Here is a 26,666-nt window from a genome sequence, read left to right as displayed (position 1 = left end):
TTAGACAACTACCGAGGCGAAACCAATTCGGTTGTTTCCCCGATCGAACTTCGTGTACACAGTGTGAAGAAAGGGCTCCCCCAAAGTCCACTTTGTGTAGTAGCCAAGATCAGCGAATGCAGCGATACATAAGGCCCCAGAACCCTGCGTGATCTATAGAGCATGGAGATGTACACAGAAAGCAATAAAGACGTAGGCCTAGGCTATGATTATAATGTAAACACACAGAATGTGCAATCTATCACCTAAGGCCATAACTTGCAGTTCCATTCTAGGCCCTACTCAAATTTGCTATTATTTTCGAGAGAAAAAAAGACAATATCATACACAACAGCCTCAATACCTTCAAATCTAAACTGAAGACTTAGCCTATCTTTTCCGGCAACTTTGTGAATGATGTGTAACATATTGTGGGAGCCGGACGCCTTTGAACGTTTCTACGGATAATAAATGGCGCTCTATAAATGCTGTTCCATCATCATCATCATCATCACTTCACACTTTTTTCTTTTAACGAAGAATATTGTAAACAAAAAATAGCGAAGCATTGCAATAATGTAAGATTATAATAGATAATCAAAATGAAGAATAAGAAATAATGTAGGCTTATTATAATTGCAGGGACCCACGGAAAAGACGTTACTTCCAATAATATGTGACAGAAAATACTATTTATAAAGTGTATAATCTAAACTATGTTATCATTATATTGTACATTCGCATAAGTGAATGTAAAAGATTTTAAAAAATGGACAAACCTCGAAATGAACGTACGACTCGCAGACACTGCTATAAAACAGATTCGTAACTTGTGTTTTTACCCTCTTTCAGTTCTTTACTAACCATGATCAAAGAGTCGTTCTGTTCGTTGCATAATTATTATGAAGACATTGTTGTATCTATCCACTAACCTTGTTAACATAGTCCCGTCCAGTCAAGACGTATGCCATGCCCTTCAGGGTGAAGGTAAGGTCAGGGAGAGCGTCAATGTCATTGCAGGGAATGACATACTGTAGAAAAACATAGCCACACAATTATTATTACATGTACTCTGTATAAACCGCTATTTTCGCAAGGGTTTAATTTTCGCGAATTTCGCGAATCACTGTTAGACCGCCAGTTAACGACACGCGAAAATTTCACATCTCGAACTGACAGGCATTAGTGACAGCGTCGGTGTCAAAGTCGCGAAAACAACATCTCGCGAAAATGTCCGTGACCTCCTCATTTGCGAAGATAAAATAACAGTTTATACAGTTGGTAGTAACCAAGTACTGTACATTTACGTAAAACTGCAAACCAGAACGATTTTTTTTTGTTGTTGTTGCAATTGTATACATACCAGGCATAATATGCAGGGACTTGACACAAATGACACAAACTTGTCCCCCCCCCCCCCCCCCCCCCCTCTGGTCACCCTTGCGGGCTACGAAAGGGTTTATTCAAATTTTGGTGGCCCGAAATAAAAGAAAACTTAACAATGCATTTTCGATCATATTTGCCTGACTGGACCACCAAAAGATACCATTTCAAGAAATTTGGTGGTCCGAAATGAATTTTGGTGGCCTCTCGAAAATACAATGTTGCGCATTGAATATAGCAATATGAAGCATTTCGTTTTTAAATTTCTCGCCACTTAACTCTTCCTATAGATCAGCGTAAATAAACTGCATGTATTAGAATTGAAACATAAAGATAATTATAGGGCTTAAGTATTTTTTAACTTTCTTGTTTTCAAGAGGAACTTTACAAAACCCTAAGTTGTTGCATCTTAGAGTATAGAATCTGCAAATCAAATTAGTATGGTGCTCCATTAAGTACCTCCCCATATGGGGTTTCGATGGCCCCGAGTTTCCCCATGAAGCCGTCGACGAGGGGAGTAGGCACACCGATTGACGAACATCCAGTGTCAACTGCTGCTGGGCAATGTGCACAAAACTTACTCGACCCAAGGGATACGCTGCAAAATGATAACAAACACAAGTACATAAACACATGCCGTATTTTGCCAAGCGATAAAATATTACAGGGATGTATAATCGGTTCCATAACATTTGCTCTTGCGACGATTGCTCCCATGAAATATCTGCACGCTAAGCTTATGAACATACGTTCTACCCACATAGTATAATCATAACCCTTATCCTAATCCTCACATCGAACTATAAAACCTCAAACTCAAACTAAAAGCTCACAACCCTTACCCTAAGTCCTTTGAGAAAATGAGACCGGAGCAATTGTCGCGTAAGGAAGAACTAATATCGTGTCAACTTACAATCATCTCCATCGTCTTTATTTAGATATGCTTCAAGTTTCTGTAAGCACAATGTATTCTATGTAATCAAATCATGTATGGCACATATGGCATATTTTCACAAGGATGTGTTGATAACACATGTATATCCGAATATAGACACATTCACACAAACGCCAGCATGTTATTATTTCATGTAATCGATTCTACTTTTGTGTATCTGACAATTCAAAAGTGACCGCAGTGACTGCAATATGCATCCCATGCTTTCTTGAGGAGTCTTGGTCCTAATGTTATCAAAACAAGTCAAAAAGTGAACATCTATTTTGTTGAAATTGCGAAATCAATTTCTGACTTTGCTTTCTTTTGAGACTGTTATTGCCAAGACTCCTTGGCAAAAAAAAAGCTTGGGACGACGAAACTTGAGTCAAATAAACATAATGTTCACTGGTTTAAAATGCATCACCAGTTTGTTTATTTATTTAATCTTTTTTTTGTGTGTGTGCATGGAGCCAATGTGCGGACTGTCAACGTGCTTGGATCTATATAACACCAATGCAGCATCTCTTCACGGTTATACATATCAGCAGGGACAGGTATTGTGCCTGCTTGAGTACTTTCATCATACCTGCATAATTATATGAAGCATAAGTCGTGATGGTGATGCTGGTAATGATGTGCATGTGTTTGTGTGTGTGTGTGTGTGTGTGTGTGTGTGTGTGTGTGTGTGTGTGTGTATTTTATTTGAATCTGACAGTCGTTCATAGTTCAGTCTGTCATTCATTCGTACTTCCTAATATTCACTCAGTACAGTATACATATGTATAGTGGACTAATATAATCTATCATGAGATAGCAACGGGGGAGTCTCTCAGTGAAAACAAAACCAGCAAAGTATTAAAGACTAAAATGAAAGTTCTCTGTGAATTTCAAATAGAGCCCAATCCGTGAGATGACAAAGTCTGTGTGGTTGAAATGTGATCATCTTCAACGCGTGACGGTCGAGGGCATGCAAGGCATCAGCGACATTTAACCCTAATGGGAGATTTTCAGAATATTAACCCTTTTAGGAGTGAAATACATGTACTAACGCGCTTCAGTGTAACGAATTGGGATATAAAATATGCCAAAAGGTAAGCGTAAATAATGAGAAGTGGTATACCTCTGTAACGAAATGAATAGATGCTTAAATTATCTATTACAAATTTAGAACATCGGTAGAATACAGGGCTTCCCCTACTCCTGCCGCTGGAAATTTCCCTGTATATACGGCTTTGGTAAAGACAAAGTTAGCATCGGTAAAACAAACCATTTACGGGAAACGCGTTCACTTTATCATCTCTGCATACAGTATAGCGTTATCTAGCATATCGACGATGATTACCTAGAAGATCCATATTGTCCAGTGACCTGGCTTCTCCGAATGGCATTGAGAGTGGTGTATTGACTTATCTCGGCATTTAGAAGAAACCAAAACCTTAAAGAGTAGTAACTTTTGAATAGATAAGACATTTAGTGAAATTTCCACCGAATCCAAAATATGAGTGTCTCATTAATCATTCCTGAGTGGTTTTATAGGGACATTATCATCCTCTCAGATACTCATAACCATAAGTTACATGACACCTCAACTCTTTGTGGTTATGAAGTCCAGTGCACTTCTCCACTTCTGTATCCTTTCCTAGCGCCAGTATTGGTTGTGTTGTAGTAGATTACGTTTGTCACAATTGGCCCGCCATAGTCGTCTCGGCAACTGTTACGGCAATACACCTGATCCAAACCTCGTCCGAAATGGTTTCTTCCTTTTATTTACTGGCGTGGTGGCAGCGGTTGGATCTTGTTATTGATTATATAGTGATTGATATTATCACAGTGATAGGTGATATTGCTAACTGTTAAGTTGTGGTTTTATTTAGCGATTAGTTTCAGTTTTCTAGAGTGTTTGTAACATTAGAGGCAAATTTTGTATTGTACAAACATACGATTGATTGCTAAAGGAAAGTGATGATTAAGCTGTCAGAGATCAGAGGAAGAAAGAAGAAGTCACGCCAGTATTGGTTGTGTTGTAGTATAATCTACGTTTGTCACAATTGACATGCCATAGTCGTCTCGGCCACGGCAATAAATCTGATCCAAACTTCATCCGAATCGTCTAAGGTTTCTTCCTTTTATTACTGGCGTAGCTCACCCCTCCTCCTCCTTCCCTTCATCAAATTCTTACCTTCTTTCTCCACTTCCTGCATTGATAATAACAAAATATAGAACAAACACAAAAAGTCCCTTATGAACTGACTAATTGGAAATAGAAAGCTCTGTCTAGAAATTGAAACAAGGAAGGTTAAAAAACCACAAGGACAGAAGAATTATGTAAACAGCGGAAATGAAACCTTGGATTTTGAATATAGAGATGTAAAGAAATGAAAGTGAAACATCTAAAACAAATTTGCTCGTAAAACAACAAAGCTATAGTACTGTTGACCCCTTTGTATTCAATCATGACACTATGAAGTCAAAGCGCAGTAGCCAGAAAAATTTCGTCCTGAAAAGAACGCGATTTCTTTCATTCGTCATCAAACAAAATGTCAAACTTGAAGGAGTTTCAGACCACTGCGAGAATGCAGGTAACTACAACTGCATTTGCGAGTGCAGGTATGACGACGTCGTATCCATCGACTCCGGAGGATCACGAGCCGACGTCGGCTGCCGCCGTCCTCGAAGGTCTGACCCTGGTCGTGATCTTTGTAGCAGCCTTGGCAGCGAACTCGTTGGCGATGACGATCATGGTGCGAGACAAGCAGCTGAGGTTGAACCTCCACAGCGCTCTCATCTTCTCCTTGATCTGCATGGACCTCGGCGTGGTGGTCACCAGCATGACATTCTCCATCTGGTCCGTGTACGACAACGGGCACTTTCTCCGCAACAACAAGGTCGTGTGCACGGTAAGCCGACAATTTTGCCTTGATAGTTATATATTTACTTACCCCTGCATTCATTCATTCATTTATACATCCAAGTCTATACCAAGTATATGTAGCTCTATTGCTTGGCTCCTGCCGGTGGGAGTTGCAGTGCGTGCGTCCACCACCACTATCAATATATTGTATTTAACTTGACACAGAAAATTCAATTCAATCCAAAATGATTTTATTTCCATATAAAGTAATACAATACATGAGTACATAATATTTTAAGGAACTTTGAATCACGCAAGTTTCAACAAATCATGAGCACAATATTATAATTATATCAACTTTGGTTTGGATAAATAAACAAGTAAGCAATACAATCCTAATCTGTAACTCTACATGGAAAAGATGAATTCACAAGAAAAGCGTAGCTTTTCAAATGGGTACCCAACAATAATGTAGGATAATTGCAACGCGGGCCCAATATTGAAGAGCAGTACTGTAACAGAACTGTACTTGATATTGGAAGCATTTTTGTATTCAAATTTTATATAACATGTGTTGTCACTTCATTATCATTACCATGTTTAAATTATATTCAGCATTTTTATTCCCCCTTTTCATTGTTCTTAGTCTTATTTCTTTTTGTTTTCTTGATAGTGCATAAGTGCATAGTCACGAATGGGTTAACATGGTTAAAGATAATGTAATTAACCTGAACCTATCGTAAAAAGGAAGGTAATCTGTTGTTCATGATTTCTAAACTTATTTTTGTCTCAGTTATCGGTATGATTGCCATATTTTATAAACTAAAAAAAGTACAAAAAATCAGGTGTCAAAGAAGTCCAAGGAATGCAATCATTTAGTTTTGCACTAGGACAACCAAGGATTATCTTATTTCATGAATGTCACTTTAATGGCATGTATCTTGGATGTAATGAATGAACACTTTATAATATTTTTCAAATTTTCAAGTAAGGCCATCTGAGAGCGAGAGAGAGAGAGAGAGAGAGAGGGGGGAGAGCAAAATTAAACCTCACTTTTGCCACCTGTATTGGGACATAACAAAGAAAAATCTTGAAGTTATGATGACAAATATGATTTTATTTGTTAATTGTCATTATTAATTAACCGCAGGTAGTTCTTATCGTAGTAATGTAGTTTGATGTCCTAAAGTCATTCTTCATTTCCTTTTTTTTTGAATTATTAATTGATCTCGTCTGAATTGCTCATCCGTTCTTCATTTCTCATTCGCTAGCACTGATTATTCTGAGCTTTCTGGCGAATTAGCTTGCTTTTTTTTCGTAGCTCCCGTCATATTTTTGTTTGTACATCCCGAACTGTAATTTCGATTTCGACCAGTTATCATAATTATACTTTGTATATATCATTGTGTCGCAACTGATACAATTTCATGAATTTGAATAATATATTATTGTGTCTGTAGGCCTATATTCTTTGGCTTGTTTGTTATTTACGAGATGCAAGAATTACTTTTGATGTAGAAGTGCAGGATGAAACAAGCTGAAACTTGAAGGTAACTCAAATTGACAAGAATGGAATGGAGCGAACTTGTTTTGCGATAATACGCTTCAAATACAACTAATGATGATAATGATAGTTATTGATACAAGCCATTGCTGTTACAATCTGAGTCTTCTGTAAACTATTCAAGCTCTTCTACAATGACCTTTGAATTCCATGCCAGATTAACGGGTTCTGCGCCACTTTCTTCACGCTCGGTAATTTCATGACCATCCTGTTCATATCGGTTGATCGGTACTTGACGATCGTGTGGTCGGCCAGATTCCCGCCGACTAGACTCCGAGCAGTCGTTTTCCTCCTGTGCTGCTGGACAGTGCCCCTTCTCGTAGTCGTTCCTCCAGCCGCTGAGTTTCTCTCCGACTACGTGTATCTGTCCGACACGCATCACTGCTCTCCCAGATGGGACTGTCCCTATTACGTCATCATATTCGTTTACTTCCATGGCATCGTCATTCCCGTCATGCTCATCTGTTACGTCGCCGTCTTCCGAGCCATCAGACGCCAGGAGCTCCTCATGAAGAAACTCCTTCAGAAGGAAAGCGAGACAACCGTCGCCTACTGCATTGGCGCCACCGTCGTCGGCTCGGAAACTCAATTCAGTAGTCTTGAAGACAAGGAGAATCCGGTGACGTGCCGTCGTGGTAATGTGGAAGAACGTGCAGTGCCTTCCCGCGAGGATTTAAGCGATGTTCCGCAGAGGGTACCCCTTGAAGGGCCGCTGGAACAACCTGTCGGCAAACAGAAGAAGCAGCACTTGGGCCTGCAGCTGAACCGAGGGCGGCTCAGTAGAGACAAAAGAATCGCAGTGACAGGTAGTGTGCTTGTGTGGGGTAATTTAGGGGAAAGGGTGCAGGACAGTGTTTTCTCCAAGGGTGTTGACCATTAGTGGTCAGCACTTTAGCAGGGTCTGCAGAGGTCTGCAGTTCGTTTATTTTGTTTTATATTGCTGTCTTGTGTATTTTCTTAGGGTCCCATATCGTACAAGCTCTGCTTCTTAGTGGGACCCTCCACTTCCATCCTCATCCTTAGTTGACTTGTATTATACGCTTTATGTATTTAATATTAACAAAGATGTAACCGCATCTACTTCTCATATGTTACTCGTCAAATTATGTTCTGTAAGTATTACAAATATCCTGTACATATGCAATGTATATAATTTGTGTTCATTTGATGGAAGTGAAAATAAAGTTGAATCTTGAATCTTGAATCTTGAGGGATGAGGTCAAAATGTAATGTACCCCAACTTTTTTTTTTGTGTGTGTGTGTTTGTGTTTGTGAGGAGCCAAAAGTTTTAGGCCTGCTGCAGTCTTCTCCTCCCCTCCTCCCAGTTCTAGGGTCACTACTTTGGTCAAGGCATTATCATACACCCTCTGTGATAGCCCCTTCCTACAATTTTGAATTTGTAAAATTACGCGTTCATAAATGAGCGCCACTTTTTTCCCCTCGAACATGGGTGCACTAAGCATAACATTTAAACAAATCCACATATTTTAACATTTTTTTTAACACTTCCAAATACCTTCCCTCTTTGATGCACAGGAGACTTTGGAAGTAAATTATGTGCAGATGTCCAATTCAGAAACAAAGCAGCATGTTGAACACATTGTAAAAATTAGTTTTAAAAAATCGTGTTAAAGGTACACGTGATCGGGACTTAAGGGGGCGCTGTTGGATGTCGTGATAATTGCCGCCTTCTTCATGTCCTTCCTAGATCGATGACGTAAAGCTAGAACAGCCAATCAAAGCTGCGTGCTCTCCCTTTGGTTATAGGTATAGAAGTCGTTCACAATTTCTGTACGAAATCGATGTTATATAAATCGAATTCTTTATTCTTACACTTATAGGCCTAAAAGGCAATCCATCGATTACTACGTACGTATTTACACGTAAGTTTCTCTGTCTAGCTAACAAGCAAAATTTGACAAGGATCCATAAATAATAGGCGGAACCAGCCAGAGACGACGATCGAATCAAGAGACGAATTGAGATTATATCATTGTAACCATTTTCCTACTTATCTGTTTTATTCGGACGTGTGAAACATGACATAATGCATAAGCGTTGGTCCATGCATAGCGCCATCTTTAATCCTGGGTCCGTTACTCTTCGATAGGTAAACAATCTGTTCATTAAAATTTCTCAGTCAATAGATAACGTTAAACTCTTTCCTCTCACATCACAAAAATGCTTTCTGACCCTGATGTGTATGTCAGTGGCAAGGGAAATTGTAACAGGCCCTCTGGTAGAGCACTTGAAACACCGAAGATGTTGTCCTGGATGAATAGGACCACAATCAAATGATTTTTTTGTACGTTCTTGTCCGTGTTGCCTAATCCTGCAGGGGTGCTACTTGTGCTGACGACAATTCTTTGTTGGTGTCCTTACTTCATCGTCCATTCCTGCTTCATCCCCATACACCCCAGCCACTGGCAGGGCGTAGTCAGCATGTGGGTCGGCTACACCAACTCCTTCTTCGATCCCTTCATCTACGCGTTCATGAATCGCCGTGTTCGCCAAAGACTGCGCTCGATGATCCGTAGGACCATCAAGAGGCCCACCAGACGGTAAAACAGTTGGTCTCAGCCAGAGAGAACTTCAGCCTTAGCCCTTTTGACAAGAGTTTCCAAAATATTATGTTTCTAAATTCGTTCAATTCCAGCTTGCACGGTGGAGCACAAGGGTTAAACCATTCGCTTGCTCGTGTGCCGCAGTCGGCCGACGATATACGTCTCGTTCATTTCTCACCGTTATATCGGGTTCGTCCCACAAGCCCGACACCAAGGAGTCATTCGGCCAACGAGCTCGATATTTGGAAAAAAACTTACGAGTTTCATGAGCTACCAAGCAAAAAAAAAAAAAAAAAAAAAGAAGAAAAAAAAATCCTTCAGCGCAACTTCTGATGCCCCTTCCGGGTTTCTTCAGCCGACATCCAAAAAAAAAAAAAAAAGAAAGAAAAAGAAAAAGAAAAAGAAAAATGTCTTCAGCTCATCTTTGTATTTCCACTTCCGGGTTTCTTCAGCTGACAAGCAAAAAAGAAAAACCTTATTCATAACATATTCTTTTGTATGGTGCAAAAAAAAAAAAAAAGTGGGGGGGGGGGGGGGACCCGAGGGCTCCCCCGTTCCGCCATGCAAACAGCCTATGACTTCTACAGTAATTTCTTCAAACAAGGCCCATGAGTCCGACATTACAAAAACATGGGCCACTAGCAACTACTATGCCAAAAAATAAAAAGGCCCACGAGACCGACACTATACTGCGTACATTAAGGGTGCGTTCGAGCGCTCTAAAGCGAACCAAAGCGAACTGAACTAAAGCGTACCGTACCGTACCATGCCAATTTTGGTGCGTTCGAGCGCTCTGTGGAGAAAGCGTACCTCACGAGTTATTTTTAGAAAAGGTCACGCTTGTTTACAGCAAAAATGTCATTCACCTCTCGCTTGAACTACTTACAGCTGTCCCGAACAAAGAGAATGATATTTTTGCATTGTGACGTATGCGCTTGATACGCGCATGCTTTACAACGAACTTTTGGTATGCTTTGGTACGCTTTTGGAGCACATCGGGAAGTGGTCCACTTTTGGCTCGGTACAGTACGGTACGGAACACTTTAGGAGCGTTCGAACGCTCCTCTGGCGCGGGTACGGTACGGTACAGTTCGCTTTAGGAGAGCGCTCGAACGCACCCAAAGCCATGTTAAAGGCACACTCTTATTTCTGCCGAGTCAAAATTTCAACTCTGAATCCGAGTCAGAAATTTAACCGTGTACTTCTGACTCATATCCGAGTTACCATGTTGGTTATCTGACTTTTTACACCTGCGCAGAGTCACATCAGAAATACCCAGCGCGGTGTACATGACATGCGCGCGCTACAATTGGACAAAACATGTCATGTGTCCTATGTGACGTAGTACCCCCGCGAAAAAAAAGCGTCACTTCTCGACGATCCGCCGTGGCCGCGAGATGTCTTGCAACTTTTTGTCTTCAAGATGGACAATTTCGTGTGCACTTTTCTAGAGGAATGCGGAATGGAGGAATACAAGGAGTTTTCATCGGTGAGTACCCACCTCATTCACAACACAGGAATTGCCTGAAACATGGTCTTAACAGTCAGTTTTATTTTGGGCAAAAGGAACTTTCGACACGGACACATTTGACTGGTAATGGCGTAGCCGTAGGAGGCCGTACCACGGTAGCTCGTACCTTTTGTACGTAACCCTTGGCTATATGCTATACGTTAGAACCAATATACAATAGATGTGAACCTACCTAGCTACACCTCCACTGTACATGCATAGAATACACATACGATCTTGATTGCCAATTCGAGCTACCGTACGGCCGCCTACGGCTGCGCCATTACCAGTCAATGTGTCCGTGTCGAAAGTTCATTTTGCCCTAAATAAAACTGACTGTTTAGACCCTGTTTCAGGCAATTATTTATATGAGTGTTGTGATTGAGTTGCGAGCTAGTACTCACCGATGAAAACGCTTATGTATTCCTCCAATCCACATTTCTCTAGAAAAGTGTACACCAAATCCTAGTCATTACTACACCAAAATGAGTTACTTACAATGCGGGAAACGACACCGTATCAGAGTGAAATTGTGATTTTTTGATTCGGAAATCCGTGTCATTTTGCTGGAATAGATTGCACCTAACTGACCCCATTTCCGAGTCAAATTTGACACTTCCGAGTTAATTTGACGCCACTGAAATGACTCGGAAAGTGACTTGGAATCCGAGTGAAATCATTTGACTCGGAAGTCCGAGTAGCTTTCACTCGGAAGGAGTTGACTCCCAGCTGGCGCCATTTCCGAGTCACATTTCACACTTTCCGAGTTATTTTTGACGCCGCAGAAATAAGAGTGCAGCCGATCGCCATCCATAATGGTACGTAAACTCCGAACGACCGAAGTTTGTGCATGGAATTGCGCAATGCCAGACTCGGTGCTATATCCATAAACGTGTGGGACAATGCTGCCACTGAGACACGTGTGTGTGTGTGTACGTGTGTGTGCACGCATCATACACAAACATTGTCACCGCGAGCTGCGGTGATTGGAGGAGAGAGGCCAGAAGACGCGTGTCTGTGTGTGCGTGTGTGTGTGTACGCATCATACACAATATTGTCACCGCGAGCTGCGGTGATTGGAGGAGAGAGGCCAGAAGTAGCATGGCTCTTTTGGCCTCTCTTCATGAGCATGCGCACTGAGAGTGTGCGTCCATTCGGAAGCTTCCGTGGCTCGCTCGGACAGCCATTTTGGGTTAGGAGATTAGCACAGAGAGCTCTCTTGTAGCCTAGCGTTTTGTTCGCTGACCCATTGAGCCAGCGCTATTCTCATTCGGGGTCAGTACATTTGATACAGAATGGGGGAGGCGGCGTGTTGCGTTCGTCTCCGTGCCGCACAAACCACTCGCCACGACTGAGTGCCTTTAAGCCTCGGTGCTGTACCGTGTGTGGCATTTGTGGGTCTTGTTTGCATAGTGTCGGTCTCATGGGCCTTATTTGCCTAGTGTCGTGCTAATGGGCTGTATGACTCGTGGAATGCATAACTCGTGGTCTGTATGACTTGTCGGTGTCGGACTCGTGACCAACACCCGTTATATCAAGTCTAAATTTAACTACAACACCTTGTTCAAAGGCTTCTTAAGTACGCGGAGTCATTGATAGTTGTATCAAATCTTAAAGGGCTGGTATATTATTGGTTGAGGTGAGGATTTAGTTCTTAACTTTTTACAGGATGATTAGAAATCAGTTAATGAAATGCAAAAGAGCATATAAGACTAAGAGGAATTCAATTAAAAAAAATCGGTCTTGAAATTGCTGAGATATTAAAAAAACAAAGTAAAACAAAGCGATCCTTAGAAAAAGATGAGTCTCACCTGTTATTAGGATTGCTTTGGTTGGATATTTTAGCCATTTCAAACCCAATTTTCAGCAAGTAAACTTTGAATTCGTCTAGAACTATCATGCTCTTTCATGTTTCATAGCTTTCGCATTATCTAAAAACTGACCTCGGAAAACAAAACATTGGAAACCTGAAGCCCCATTCTCAACCGAAACTGTACCATCCCTTTAAAATGAACCACCCTCATCGTCCGGGTTTCGCATAGACTTGAAGATTCGGTGTCAATGTGATCTAAAACCAATCCTTGGTCAGGTTATGATTTGTTTTCATTTGCATCAGTGGATTTATCGAGACAATATAATGCAATGTTATCATTGGCAATTAAAGTCTGTAGTTGGAAACGCCCTGACAAAAGTCACGTTGACCTGTTATAAAATTTTGCACCGTAATGAAATAAAAAAGGACAAGTTGTATCCTATGCATCAAGTTATTGTAAGGCTGTTATACATTATCAATGCTAATAAGGGCCTACATAGCATACTAAGATTAAAGGGTTTGTAGCTATTCCCTTATATTATGTACAACACAGTTAGGAATTGTATGGCCATCTTTGCTTCTTCTAAAAATTTGAATTCTGTTGCTATGTATGAAACCTCTACCAGTCCGCTTGGGTTTTGGCATTGTTTGTACTTAAAAAAAATCTCAAATCCATAAATTCACAATACACTAATCAACGAATATTTGACAAAAACAACATTGGAGTGTGTGCCGTATATTTTGCAACAATGCTTCTACCATTTCCTTCAGATAACTTGAATACGGCAACAACAACAACAACCACAACAACAAAACACCTGCCAAATCCAAATCAATATTCAGTCACGGACATCTGTCAATCATTGCTGCAGTGCTAACATGATTTGATAACAAAAGCCACAAAACAACAACAACAACAACAACAAACGCATTAGAATGCACCTTTCCCTATAGACTATATAAGCATAACCTGCATATTTCCCCACGTCTTTCGTTGTCATATCAGTAACCTGGAAATAAGAGAGTTTTGAACAGTGTCCTTTTGTAGATTATATTAGTACTTCAGCAATGATTGGCAGATGATGTCACTGGCAAAAACTTGCCTTGGAAGGATTTTTTTATCGGGGGGGGGGGGTCCAAGTAGTCTGAACAAAAACAATACACACAATATATATTGTGTATTTGTTATAATGTGCTGTTTTACATTATGTAAGTGTATCATCCTATTTCATGACAATGTCACGTGTTTGTTTATCATTACCACTGAAAACTATTCTGCACTATTTATACCAGTGTTACCATTGTTTTTATAATGTCATGTAAAAGTGGATGTCCTTGATTTGTTTCTTTTTATATTCAGTTCATTGTTTCTTTGTTGCAGAGCCCCCCAATAAAAACAATGTATAAATCATCGATGGGGCTACATACTCTGGGTAAAGAATACTAAATAAATAAATAAATGAATACATATATAACATAAATGATTATCTTAATTATATTCCGCAATAATAGGAGAAATGAATTTGAAAACTAGGCAATGTCAAAAAATTAATGAACTAATATGATCATATTGTCAGCTAGTATTTCAAACAAATTACTGGTTCCTCCAAGTTTTGTTGTTGTTCTTTGTGTGTGTGTGTGTGTGTGTGTGTGTGTATGTGTGTGGTTTGCCATTCTCACTTACGTCTCCCATTCACGACTAGCGCAGGGGTTTCACGGCCCCTTTCGGTTTTGTTTGGTCCTCTCATGACATTCTGGAAAAGTACATGTATCAATAAAGTATCACGGGATGACCCCCGTGAAAACTATCAGTAGAATTCTCACCTCTCCATGCTGATCAGCCACCATCCTTGACCGGTCACGGGTACGTAGTGGAAGTCACCAGTGTAGCGTAAGGGGTCTGCTCCCCCGAAGACAATTTCACCCCCAGGGTGATCGGAAGAGTTCCTAGTGGAGAGAAAGGGAAGAGGGAAATATATCGAAATAGCCATATACGAGTATATATCTAAACGCTATTTCCGGCCATAAGGAAAATGTGGAATAAATAGTAGTTTGGGGAAATTTTGTCATAAAAAACATCATTTATCTTATTTCTTTTTTTTATTCATTTAATTTCTTTATTCATTTAATTGTTTTATCATTTTATTATCATCTTAATTATTTTTATATTATATATCTAATATTTTTCATGGTTTTTATTATAATTGTTTTCTATTTGTTTTATTATTCTTTTTTATTCTTTATTGAGTTTGTAAGCCATGTGTGGTGTTTTTTTTTCTGTTTTCGGATTTGCATACTGTACATTTGTATGTATCTTTCTTTGTATTCTTTGTATTGTTTTTATGCAGGGCCCCTTTGTAAATCAGATTTTTGGCTGAAAGGGCTACCCTGTGAAAATAAAACGGAATAAACAAATAAATAAATATATACAAGAATAAATAGATTTGTGTTTATTCAGCAGGGTATATTCTGTCAGTGGCTATATACAAACATTGTAATTCTCAGAGACACACGTACAATACTTTACACTATGTCCCCCCCCCCCCCAAAAAAAAAAAAATTATAATCGGAATTTCGCATTAACAAATACCAATATGATTAAACTGTCTGTATGCTACTTCAGGGTCACGAAATATGACATCTTAAGGTGGCCTCACACTATGCGGTTTTTTCGATCGCAGTGCTTGCGATCTGTTGCGGTTGCCAGATCGCAGTCATCGAGTCGCATAGTGTGAGTGCAACGACCGCAGGGCTTGCGAAATTTCAGCCGGTCGCAAGGGTTCGCAGAGGCAACAGCAGACGATCGCAGGGTTTTAAACATGTTCAAAATTTGACAGCAGGCGCAAGGAGGTCGCAAGGCTTGCGGACGCTTTCAAGTCGCGAGAAGTCGCATGCGGTCGAGAACCGCGTGCGACTTCTCGAAACCGCAAGCAGTCGCAAGAAAAAAACCGCATAGTGTGAGGCCACCTTTAAAGGTATACTTTGCACAAAACCCCATTAACATACATATCCTTACCATACATGTGCGCGCAAATTTCTGTAGTAAATTGGGAAAAGCACATGGCAGAATGCGAGTTCGTGGTGACTCACCTGGCAAGGTAGACCGAAAAAACGGGATCGTCAATGAGTCCCTGTTTGAGGAAGTTGTCGAAGACGGGCACGTTGCTAACTTGGGCGACAGTCGGATACCCCAACCCCAAAGTGCCATCATACTTCGAGGTGAGGATAGGGAAACCTGACACTCTGGTGGCTTCCCCGAAGAGCTGGTTTTTCACCAACACCCCACCAATCTAAAAAAGAGATTTTTGAAACAAATACCATCCCAGAGATTTCGACAATGGCTTATACCCCCATTCCACTCACCCATCTTCCTTCATTCATTTCATTAATTTGTCAAAATATAAAACAACAATCTTATTTTCCTTTATCTAAACTCTGCATGATACTCCAATTCCACAGAGCTTTTCTCTCATCGATCACTCATCGGAAGCAAAGTTTATTGCTTCTGACCACCAACCGAAGTGTATAGGATCGATGTCCGATGAATCTGACTTGTGTTGGTCAACTATCAGGTCAGTGTCAGACACTTTGGGCGGTGCCGATGCCATAAAGCAAAATGGATCAGTCGATAGCCAGTCAAACATGTCGAATTCATCAGACTGCGATCCGATACACTTCGGTGGGTGGCCGGAAGCAACAAACTTCGCTTCCGATTAGTGACCGATGAGAAAAAAAAAATCTCTGTGGAATGGGGCTATTATGCAGCTTTGATAAAGGAATATAAGATGTATTTGTTTCTTTGCAATAACTTGTAAGATGTGTATTGTTTTATATTTTGCCAAATGAATGAAATGAATGAATACACATGAATGAAGGAAGATGGGTAAGTTCAAGTTTGTTTGTTTGTTTGTTTGTTTTTTGAAAGAGAACATTATTTTTTCGTACTTTGTAATGTGCTTATGATAGAATTCCTGATTTACTTTGTGTTATGTTTTGTCGGAAGAAAAATGAAAATGAAATAAATGATTTGAATTGAATTGAATTGAATTCAAAACATACCATTGCCTACCATGATATGAGTTATTGGGGTTATATCAAGTCGAGCATGACCAGTATTATTTCAAAAGCAATTGTAAACTGACATTCTGGGAGATATCTAAACAGATGCTAGAGACATCACAACAGCGCAAAAGTGGTTTTAGCTAAAAGTAAGGGCCTACGTCCTGTGAGTATGTGATAGCACAGTGTTTAAATTTATGAGCGGCACTACAAACCACTGACATGACTGAGTTAAAGCCAGTTAAATTCATGGCAGTGACAAGATGATGTTGGACACCAGTAAAAAGAGAATCCAGTCTAACAGGGCTCTCCACAAGCAAACAAAAAAACAAACAAACAAACGAACAGACACGAAAAAAAGTAATCAAACAAGCAAACATTCGATTGCGAAAACGTCTTTTTGCACTAGACTTGCTTACGGTTATTACGCCAGATATAGATTTTTTTTTTTTTTCAGTTATGGTCATTAATTTACATGTCGTAGAGAGAACAAGTTCATTTCATTCTGGATCCTAGGAGGTGAGCAATAAACAATATGAAGGGGTCGGTGCAATATAATGCTAACCCACACTTTTGTCAAAATCGAGTTACATGCATTTTCATAATACTTATCCTTCACTCTATAACCTCAGTGAAAATATCATATTTGAATTCAATCAATAGGATGGTTAAAAATGCATGCATTCATGTTTTATTAATGAATAATGTATGGACTTTCCAAACATTCAACAGCGATTATCTCAAAATGACTATTGTGTGGGTTAGCACTATATTGCACAGACCCCTTCATATGTTGCCTACCGTTACAGTGTCTTGGCTCACAAAACCGTTGCAGGAACAGACAGCGTACGTAATAGACCACTCAGTGCCATTTGCAACGTACGTTGACGACTTGGAACTGTTATACGTGTGATGGCGTCCTGTAGAATGACATAAGATAAAATTACTTTGAGACCTCTCAAGGAATACGAAGCTATAACACTGTAGTCACAGTATAAAAATAAAACCAAGAAAACAATGGTAAAAGGAGTTGTCAAACGTTTACAAACGTTAATTGCACATTTTTGTAAATTTACCAAAATGTGCAGGACATTGACGGCACATTTTGGTAACTTTCTGCTCCTCCACAATCATCACAAAAACAAATTAAAACTGTATCGCCACCCATGACCCAGTACTATGAAAGTGCCATGGCAGCACAGAGACTCAATACATTAACACATTTATGCCAGAAAAATGCCCCCCCCCCCCCTTTACAAAATTACTAGCACTGAACACTAGTGCTGCCTGGAACAATTATTGATCACCTTAATTGAATTCTTACTCCTGGAATGCTATATCTCCTACCAATGCACTTGACCCACACTTACAACTTTGGGACCCTACCCCTAAGTATGATCCTCACCAAGTTTGATTGTCTGAAAATCCGCCCACTGGTTCTAAAGAAGATGAAAATGTGTTTTCCCCCTTGCCCCCCCCCCCCCGGGTCTCGAAGGGGGATATCCTAGGTATTCCAATAAACAAATTATATTCTTCAGCTGTAAAATTTCTACCTACATCCCCTCGGGGGGGGGGGGGGGGGTGGCTCCCCATGGTGGCCATATCCCAACAGGAACAACCTTATTACCCAACCCCCTAGGGGTGATCCCCACCAAGTTTGATTGAAATTCGCCCACTGGTTCTGAAGAAGATGAAACTGTGTTTTCCCCCCTTTGCCAGCACCCCTCAATCTTTCACCCCCATCTAGGGGCCCGAGGGGGCCCCTAAAAACGAAAAGCGATCGCAATGTGAGATAAAAAGTGTCTTGCCTGTCTTTACTGCTGGACCATGTCAATTAACTCCTTGACCGTATCAGCTCTCAAGCCCATCCATGGGTTTTTAGTTCAGTTACCAAAATGTGCAGATTGTCCAAAATGTGCAGGCAAATCCAGTTTTAACTGCACATTTTGGTAACAATTGATCCCGTTAGGTATAGGACGTGGTGCACTATTGGCACATTTTGGCGACAAATTTCTTTTACCAAAATGTGCAGTTACCAAAATGTGCCTCAACAAGGTCCACAAGCTCGACAATACGTATACAGTACACTAAGCACCTTGATGTAGGCCCTATAGTGTTGAGCTCATGGACCCATTTTTGTTTTTTTTTTTGCCTCGTGTCGAGCTCATATATAGGCCGTATTTTCTCAGTGTTCAGCTCATAGATCGTATAGAGCTCGTGGGTCGATTTCAGTTGATATCGAATCGCGGGCCTTGTTAACTTGCGGCTAGCACGTGGCCTGAGCTGTGTATAAGTCGTTGGCTGTGTGACTCGTGGGACGTATTACTCATGAGTTGTAATGGCACGTGGGTGTCGACCTCGTGACGTGCAATCGTAGGCCCTCATTAGAACTACCACACTGATTGGCTTGTACGTTGCATAATACGTCACGATAAATTACAATTTACATAGACATAAAGCTATGATAATGTAAAAACATCAAACACTGCTGAACATTGTACCCTGTAAATGTAGCATCAAAATAATAATAGACTGCAGAATTCAAATCATAACATGCGTTGATTTATGTTTATTTTCATTAATGTTTTTGTTTTTGTTTTTGTTTTTTGTTTTTTAGCAGTAGTGTCTGAAGGACATTAGCAAAACTTTTGCTAGCAGAAAGGAGGACATTGAGCTTACTACTCCAGCCGGACTCTGGAGAAGACGAGGTCGAAGCCACCCAGAGGTCACTGCAGCCCGTATCGATGAGAACGGTGAAGACTTGCGGCGGTGTTCCCAGTGAGATAGATCCGTAGTACTGGGCCTTTGGGTGGATCACACAAAATAGTGCGGTCACCATTTATAGGCCTAGATGATCACTGGCGAGGAAGGGAACATACCGAATGTTCCACCCGAAGAGTTTGAAATGCTATTGAGGTGTAGTAGGTCGTTAAATACGTCAACGTCAAACACCAGCATAACGCACTCAATCGCTCGCTCGCGCACCGCAGAGCCAAATTCACTGTGTGCGCGCGGTCCTAGGCATTCTGTCATTTTGTTACGTGAAAATGTTTGCCCATGGGAGAACATTACAAAAAGTTCGCCCATGGGCGAACATAACGAATGTGCCTCCATCACGTGACTGTGTTTAGCCAGTTACTAACCGGTATTTGACTCACCCATTTAATATAATTGATTACCTACACAGAAATCCATAGTCACTGCCCCGTGCGGGAACCCTTTGCAGGTGGAATTAATTTCAATGTTTTCAGTAATATGCTCTCTCTCCTTTCCCTCCCCCTTTATCCCTCTCTCTGAATGCTCTCTTCGCAGTAAATCCATATTATCACCTATAATTTGAACGAAATTTGAATGACATAGATGGCCTTATGATATGCCATTTTATTTGTGCCAACAAAAGTTTGGGGCATTTCAGGTCGGTAATATCTTACAAATTCAAGATGAAGTGTAAACCTCTTCTGCCAATTATTTCCTGAATTATTTTTGTTTGAATTGAAATGTTGACTATTAACCAGATATTGTCTAATTCAAAATCAGCAACAAAAAATGTTGCTGATTATTGTGAGATAATTTCACTGTTTTTATGCGTCTTTTTTGAGAAAAAAGAAGAAGAAGAAAAAGTAACTTTTGGGAATTGAACCCGTTAACAGTAATGTTATAAGGCAAATTCTTTAGCAGTAGGCCAAAAACTGTTCAATATGCTTTATAGATAGGGTATTATATTGCCTGAATGCACTCGCAATTTTAATTTTCCACTGTTAACTGCTATAACTGCAATGCGTTTTTTTGTCTTGTTTTGCTTTTTAAATATCTCTATCAACAGTTGACCGCACCAAACTTGTCCGTGTATTTAACAGCTGACCCCTTGACACCGAACGTCACAGAGTCCCAATGACCTCGTCATCGTTTAGCTTTTTCTTTGTCTGAAAAAGAAATCTTCCTATTATGATCAAGGGTCATTTTGATGTGCACGAGTGGTTTTAATTTGTATACTTAGTGAAGAGATTTACTCTTGATCCTTAATTTGCCAAAAGTGAATGAAAATGGCATTTAGTTACGAAGATTTCATCAATACGTGGACTAATTCAACTGGCGCTGTCTGAAGAAACAAATATCAGAAAGATAATACTAAAAACTTTCATCGGTTGGGGATGACAATAAATTTAAATGTTTAAGCTTCTACCAACCTTTAATTGTGGTGGGAAGCTTTCGTCCTACTCATGAGGACTTTCTCAAGCCTTATGCAGTGAGGTGTTAACATTGAATGGGATGAGGCTCTTATCATTGACTTCGAAAGCAACTGGTGAAAAGAAAAATAGAGGAATCACTTTGGATCAGAAGGATTAATCCAGCTCTCAATATAGACTCTGGCTATACCCTCTCACCCATTTAAGGGCCAGTGATCAACAAAGACAAGCAACGGCAGCAAGACAACACCTCACTGCATAAGACTTGAGAAAGTCCTCAGGAGTAGGACGAAAGCTTGCCCACTACAATAAAAGGTTGGCAGAAGCTTAAGCATTTAAATTTATCATAAAGATAATGTGATAGATCTCCATACGCAATGCAAAACCTAACTACAATGTTGATTGTCATGAGAGATAATCATTGAAATATTTATGCAAAGTAGTCAAGTCAAATCTTGAGATATTAACTTTAAGAATTGGAAAGAGAAATAGAAAATTATAAAGATAAAACGATTCTGACAATTACAATAGGTGACAGGCTACCACAGAGTATCAACTCATGACGAATCTACTGAAAATTTCGACCTATACATGGATGAATTATAGTCGTAATATTCAAAATTACCATGATCGTGTTATTCGGATTTATTTAACCCGTTGGAGACGGGCTGATTTTGCTGTAACATGCATTTCCCATCAACACCTGCCCGATTATTCTGGGGACATACATCACGATAGTTGGTCAGGTTGACAGTCAGAGAAGAGTCAGGTTGACTATGGTGTGACGTCACGTTGACTCCGGCGAGTGACGTCTGGATTGGGAGTCCATTGTTGGTCATCTGCCGCCCAGACGAGTCCAATCTCCGGAGGGGAATCCTGTAATATTTATGTTGGGGACGAGATTATTCCATAAATGATTCCAGGGAGTCATGCATACGTTTAATACGGAAGAAGTCTAAGTCATACGAGGATTTTTTTTAATACTTTAAACAAGCGAACAAGCTGTTTATCTTCCACGAGGACTCAGACAAATGAGAAAAGACAAGAGTTATCATTCATCTATATTGACGGAGACAGATTTGTATTACATGACTAAAGGATATTCGCTAATGATATGAAAAAAAAAAATGATTTCGACCACCGACTGCCAAGTTTCATTTGGATAACTCAAGAGAGCTTTAAGTTATGCTGTCCACAAGATTGATTACGGACGGAAAGATGTACGGATTACGGATAGACAACCAGAAAACATAATGCCTCCGACTACACTTAGGAAACGAAGTCACAGAGGATTTCAGCGAAATGTTTTCAACAATAAGAGGGTCCCACTCATGCCACTGTAACTAAAACCAAAATATTCAAACGTTTCTGTATTCAGTCGTATTCTTTTAATATAAAGATGTGATGAAGATATAATAGATCTATCATTTATTTCAACATTCGAAAATGTAATGTATCGACTCAAGCAACGTAAGCATACCTGATAAGTTTTCCATGTAACACGCCGGCAAACATCAGAAAAATTGCAAGCACCTTCATCCTCTTACAACGCGCTAGGTAAATGCATACACAGAAGAACTAGGGATACTCCGCTGGTCAGACAGGAAATGCAGGTATGACAGAGGTATTTTGTTCCAACTTATCTTTGGAGTAATAATGATATTAACGTGATCTTTAAACTATAGGGCATAGGTCTCCAGCAAAAATTACAATGAATGCTAACACACTGAATTGCCACGTCGTACGGAAGAAGCATGTTTTTTTTTGCCCCGACCTCACCTGTGACACCGGAATGACATTCACTATCGACTATTATTATGTAGTTTCAACACAGCCAGTGCCGTATACGGCACTGAACACAGCATACCCTTGATTTTGCGCACGAGTAAAATTGCACACACACAAAAAAAATTACCTCTCAGTTTATGTGTCTCAAACACTTTATTGTCCCTTTTTTCCCATGCTGATGATAGGTCATGCTCTTATAAAAGCAAAAGGAGGCAGATAATACTACATCATGGCGTCAGTCATCCGGATGACGTCATCCACATAAACTTGGAACGTTGAACATTCTCCTTGATTGAACAAGGCTTTTACTATAAACAACAATAAACTGACACTGTTTCCTTTGGTATCGTCTTAATGACATATGCTGACAATGGAAATAAACAATGATGATGAAGATAAATGTGATCGAAGGAAGAAAAACAAAAGATGATGAAGAAGAATAACAGAATATAAAGCATCCATGTAATGGCAAGTGATAGTAACAATATGCGAACGGTAAAAACTAACTACAAGCTGATGCGGAGGTACAAGAGAGCTCAAATGACTATACCCATTCCAGCTTTCTATATCTGTCTACATACCCTCACTGCCTCGCCTTTTTGAACTCAATCTCATTCTTACCATATAGAAAAAGATATGTCTCCAGCAAAATACACTTTGCTTTTTGTACCTCCTTTCTCTTCATTTGTGAAGTCAACATTCCACACTATAGTAAAAAATCAGAAGCCAAACCGAACACGTAAATCACCAAACGGCAACGATGAAAGAATCTATACAAAGAAAGAGTAGAATTCAAAGTGATCATAATGGCGTGCTACAGGCAAAGGTTTCGTGCAGACAAATTCCCTGTTTTTCACGAAATGTTCACACAGTAAAGTTACAAGTAATACAATGTTCACATCCTAACAATTCATGGACCAGTTCACTGTTTACGAAATTCTAGTGTATCCGTAAGGTTTTGCCCACTTACGCTAGCCTTGGCTACTAAAAGACTTAAAAGAAAAAAAAAAACAACAACTTCCCAATAATATACTTGGAACTCATATAACTAAGGCCTGGTGTGAGATTATCACAGACAGTTAAAACAAGAGTTACCCCCGTTAACGATGGATATATATATCTTTTTTTTTTTGATCAGTCACGTGGTACCACTTTGACCAATCACTTTAGTTCTAGATAAACTACTTGCTATACCCTTTATCATATAGTCTTTTGTTTTCTTGAGCGTACAAAGAGACATATTTGAAGGGGTCGGTGCAATATAGTGCTAACCCACACAATAGTCATTTTGAGATAATCGCTGTTGAATGTTTGGAAAGTCCATACATTGTACATTAATAAAACATGAATACAGGCATTTTGTACCATCTTACTGGTTGAATTCAAATACGATATTTTCACAGATGTTAAAGTGAAGGGTAAGAATTATGAAAATGCATGTAACTCAATTTTGACAAAAGTGTGGGTTAGCGCTATATTGCACCGACCCCTTCATTTATGCACTACCGGTATGTGCTTTGCGTCTTTATGCAAGTGTTGTAAATTATCAATACTGCATTATGTCAAATCAGAAGACCCCTTATAAAAAAAGAAAGAAGTGAATTACTTTGGTACTAGCATGGAATAGGTAGTTTAGCGGCAATGACAGCGTGCAGAACGGAAATGATCCTAAAGAGATGGTACAGTATTGGTGGAGATGAGAATTGGGCTTTTAAGTTTTTGCAAGATACCAAGAAAAAACTTATGAAATAGTACAGAGCATACCATTTTGAGAGGAATTCAAAGTTTATTTGATGAAAATCGGGTTTGGAATGAACATCAAAAAAAAAAAAAAGTAAAGCAAAGCGATCGTAAGAAAGTATGGGTCCCAAACTTTATTAGAATCGCTTTGTTTTGGAGTTTTGGACATCTCAGCCATTTCAAGACCAATTTTCATCACATAAACGTTGAATTCTTCATGGAATCACATGCTCTTTCATATTTCATAAGAGGTTTCTCATTATCTCATTAAAAATGTTAGAAACCTATATTAGGTCTCAACCAAAACTATACGATCCCTTTAATACATCCTTATCGTTTAATCAAAAATGTGAAAACGTTTACCCGCATTATATGTGTTATATTCTATTGAAACATCGTGCAACATTATCAGTCACAGACTGCAATACGATTGAAATAAAACCATTATTGAATCGAATTGAACTGAATTGAATTGCGAAGATTTCCAAGCAAATATACATAATTGGCGCATATTATGGTTGATGCTATGGCAATGTTGTGGTAAAAGCTCCCAGGAGCCCACTACGCCCTGAGAATCATTAAAAAAGGCAAGTGGAAATTCAGTGTGGGGTAATTATTATGTCACGCACTGTGTAAACAAATCAAAATCAAAGTTTAAGACGCAAGAGTAGTTTGGTAAGGCATCAGAGAGTATGATTAAAGATATTGTTGACTTGAAAGAAGACACATATCTCACGAGTTAAGTCATACAAAAACAAATAAGAATTCGGAATTATTTCACCCTCGGTTATTTGCCCATCATATTATCCGGACTTCTCTTTTATTTGGATGTGTTCAGTGAAGACCCCCCCCCCCCCCCCTCAAAAAAAAAAAAATGATTCCAAACTTAAATCCGGCAAAATCCGACACGAACTGCGTGTAGATTGTTTGAAATGGGGCCGAGTTGTCCCCGAGACCGACTTAACATCAATCCTCCTGGAATAATTGAAGACCTGAATATTAGAACGACCCAAGTCCAATTTTTGGCCAAATTCAGTTTGACATGGGAAGTTGTAGCTTATGCATGGACTCATCTTGTGTACAAATGATAAATCCTAATTACCCCCGCAAGTGCCTGAAATGAATGAGTTAAATCTTATATTAATGAATAAAATATGAAGGACTTGGGTCATTCTTACATTCATATTTTAGCGCCCTCTATCATCCTTCTCTCATCTCTATAGCAGAATATCATGTATATGAATCAAAGAACGACCCAAGTCCACCACACAAAATGGCCTCTCCACAATTAATGTAAATGTTAATTGCCATAATGATATATGTTCTAATTTGTACATACAATGTTGCCTTCCCATCACAGATAAATAGAATATTATTGGACAAATAAAAAAGATATGAAATTTTTTTTAGTTTACTCGAAATGGTCTTCCATGGACTTGGGTCGTTCTTATATTCATATACACAATTCTCCATAACAGTTTTGATCACAAAATACTCTAAAACAATAACAAATCGCGTCAGCCAAGTAAGTTTCTTGGTAGCCTCTTTCGATATACAATGTGATTGCAAGCAAATAGGTAATGGTGCAAGACGGGTTCTCAAACCCTTACCAGAACTGTTCTTTCACTTTAAACCATGGACTTGCGATGAAAAGTATACTACGGAACAGATTCCAACACCTTTTGTGTGTATTGACGAGAGACTCAAACCTATACCGATTGGTAACACTTTATGGCAGTGACATGATCGACCGATAAATAGGAATATTATTTTTGAGGTGGCTATTTCACTATATTTGTTACTGATGACCCTGGAAAGTATACACCTATAAAAGCCAATAGCTGTTTGACTCCAAGAATGGGAACTATCTAAAGTAGAAATGCAATTACATGAATAAGTGTTTGTGTAATTCTAATTCACGAAAGAACTGAAAACTCTTTTTTTTTCACACGTGACCCAACATCACAAAATCGCCAAAACGTCACCGGACATTGATTTTTAGTTATTGAACAGATTCTGAAAGAGCACCAATACTCTTAGCCTTAAAAGCACATAGGCCTAGGCCCTATATTCCAACACAAAATGACTCCTCTTTCCTATATTAAATAATTGAAAGAATGGACACCCTCTCGAAAAGTGTTTACTGAGAAAGGAGACTTTAAAGGTCAATTAACATTGTAAATCTCCCCCTGTACAATGGCAGGAACATTAAAAAAACCCAACCCCCCCCCAAAAAAAAAATACACACACACACACACACACACACACACACACACGCACACACACACACACAC

General features: G+C 39.5%; 2 protein-coding genes across 2 annotated transcripts; one reads left to right on the top strand and one right to left on the bottom strand.

The window, feature by feature from the left end:
- LOC139708027 (cathepsin D-like) lies at positions 1 to 22,383 on the bottom strand. The gene is made up of 9 exons (XM_071620015.1): positions 22,325 to 22,383; positions 21,573 to 21,720; positions 19,337 to 19,460; positions 17,459 to 17,577; positions 15,689 to 15,888; positions 14,423 to 14,545; positions 1,822 to 1,960; positions 912 to 1,010; positions 1 to 153 (listed from the first exon to the last, which is right to left on the bottom strand). Exons 1-9 carry the CDS (start codon positions 22,381 to 22,383, stop codon positions 1 to 3), a joined length of 1,164 nt encoding a protein of 387 aa, XP_071476116.1.
- On the top strand, positions 4,906 to 9,276 carry LOC139708022 (octopamine receptor beta-2R-like). Its single transcript, XM_071620011.1, has 3 exons — positions 4,906 to 5,193; positions 6,869 to 7,517; positions 9,050 to 9,276. The coding sequence occupies exons 1-3, from the start codon at positions 4,906 to 4,908 to the stop codon at positions 9,274 to 9,276; spliced, it is 1,164 nt and encodes a 387-aa protein (XP_071476112.1).
- Positions 22,384 to 26,666: the final 4,283 nt, after the last annotated feature.

This window comes from Diadema antillarum, unplaced genomic scaffold (assembly GCF_040938485.1).
Source record: "Diadema antillarum isolate AM-2024a unplaced genomic scaffold, OU_Dant_1.0 seq00001294_RagTag, whole genome shotgun sequence".
Classification (NCBI taxonomy): Eukaryota; Metazoa; Echinodermata; class Echinoidea; order Diadematoida; family Diadematidae; genus Diadema; species Diadema antillarum.
The sequence above is the reverse complement of the archived record's forward strand: the minus strand, read 5'-3'. Positions and strand labels throughout refer to the sequence as shown.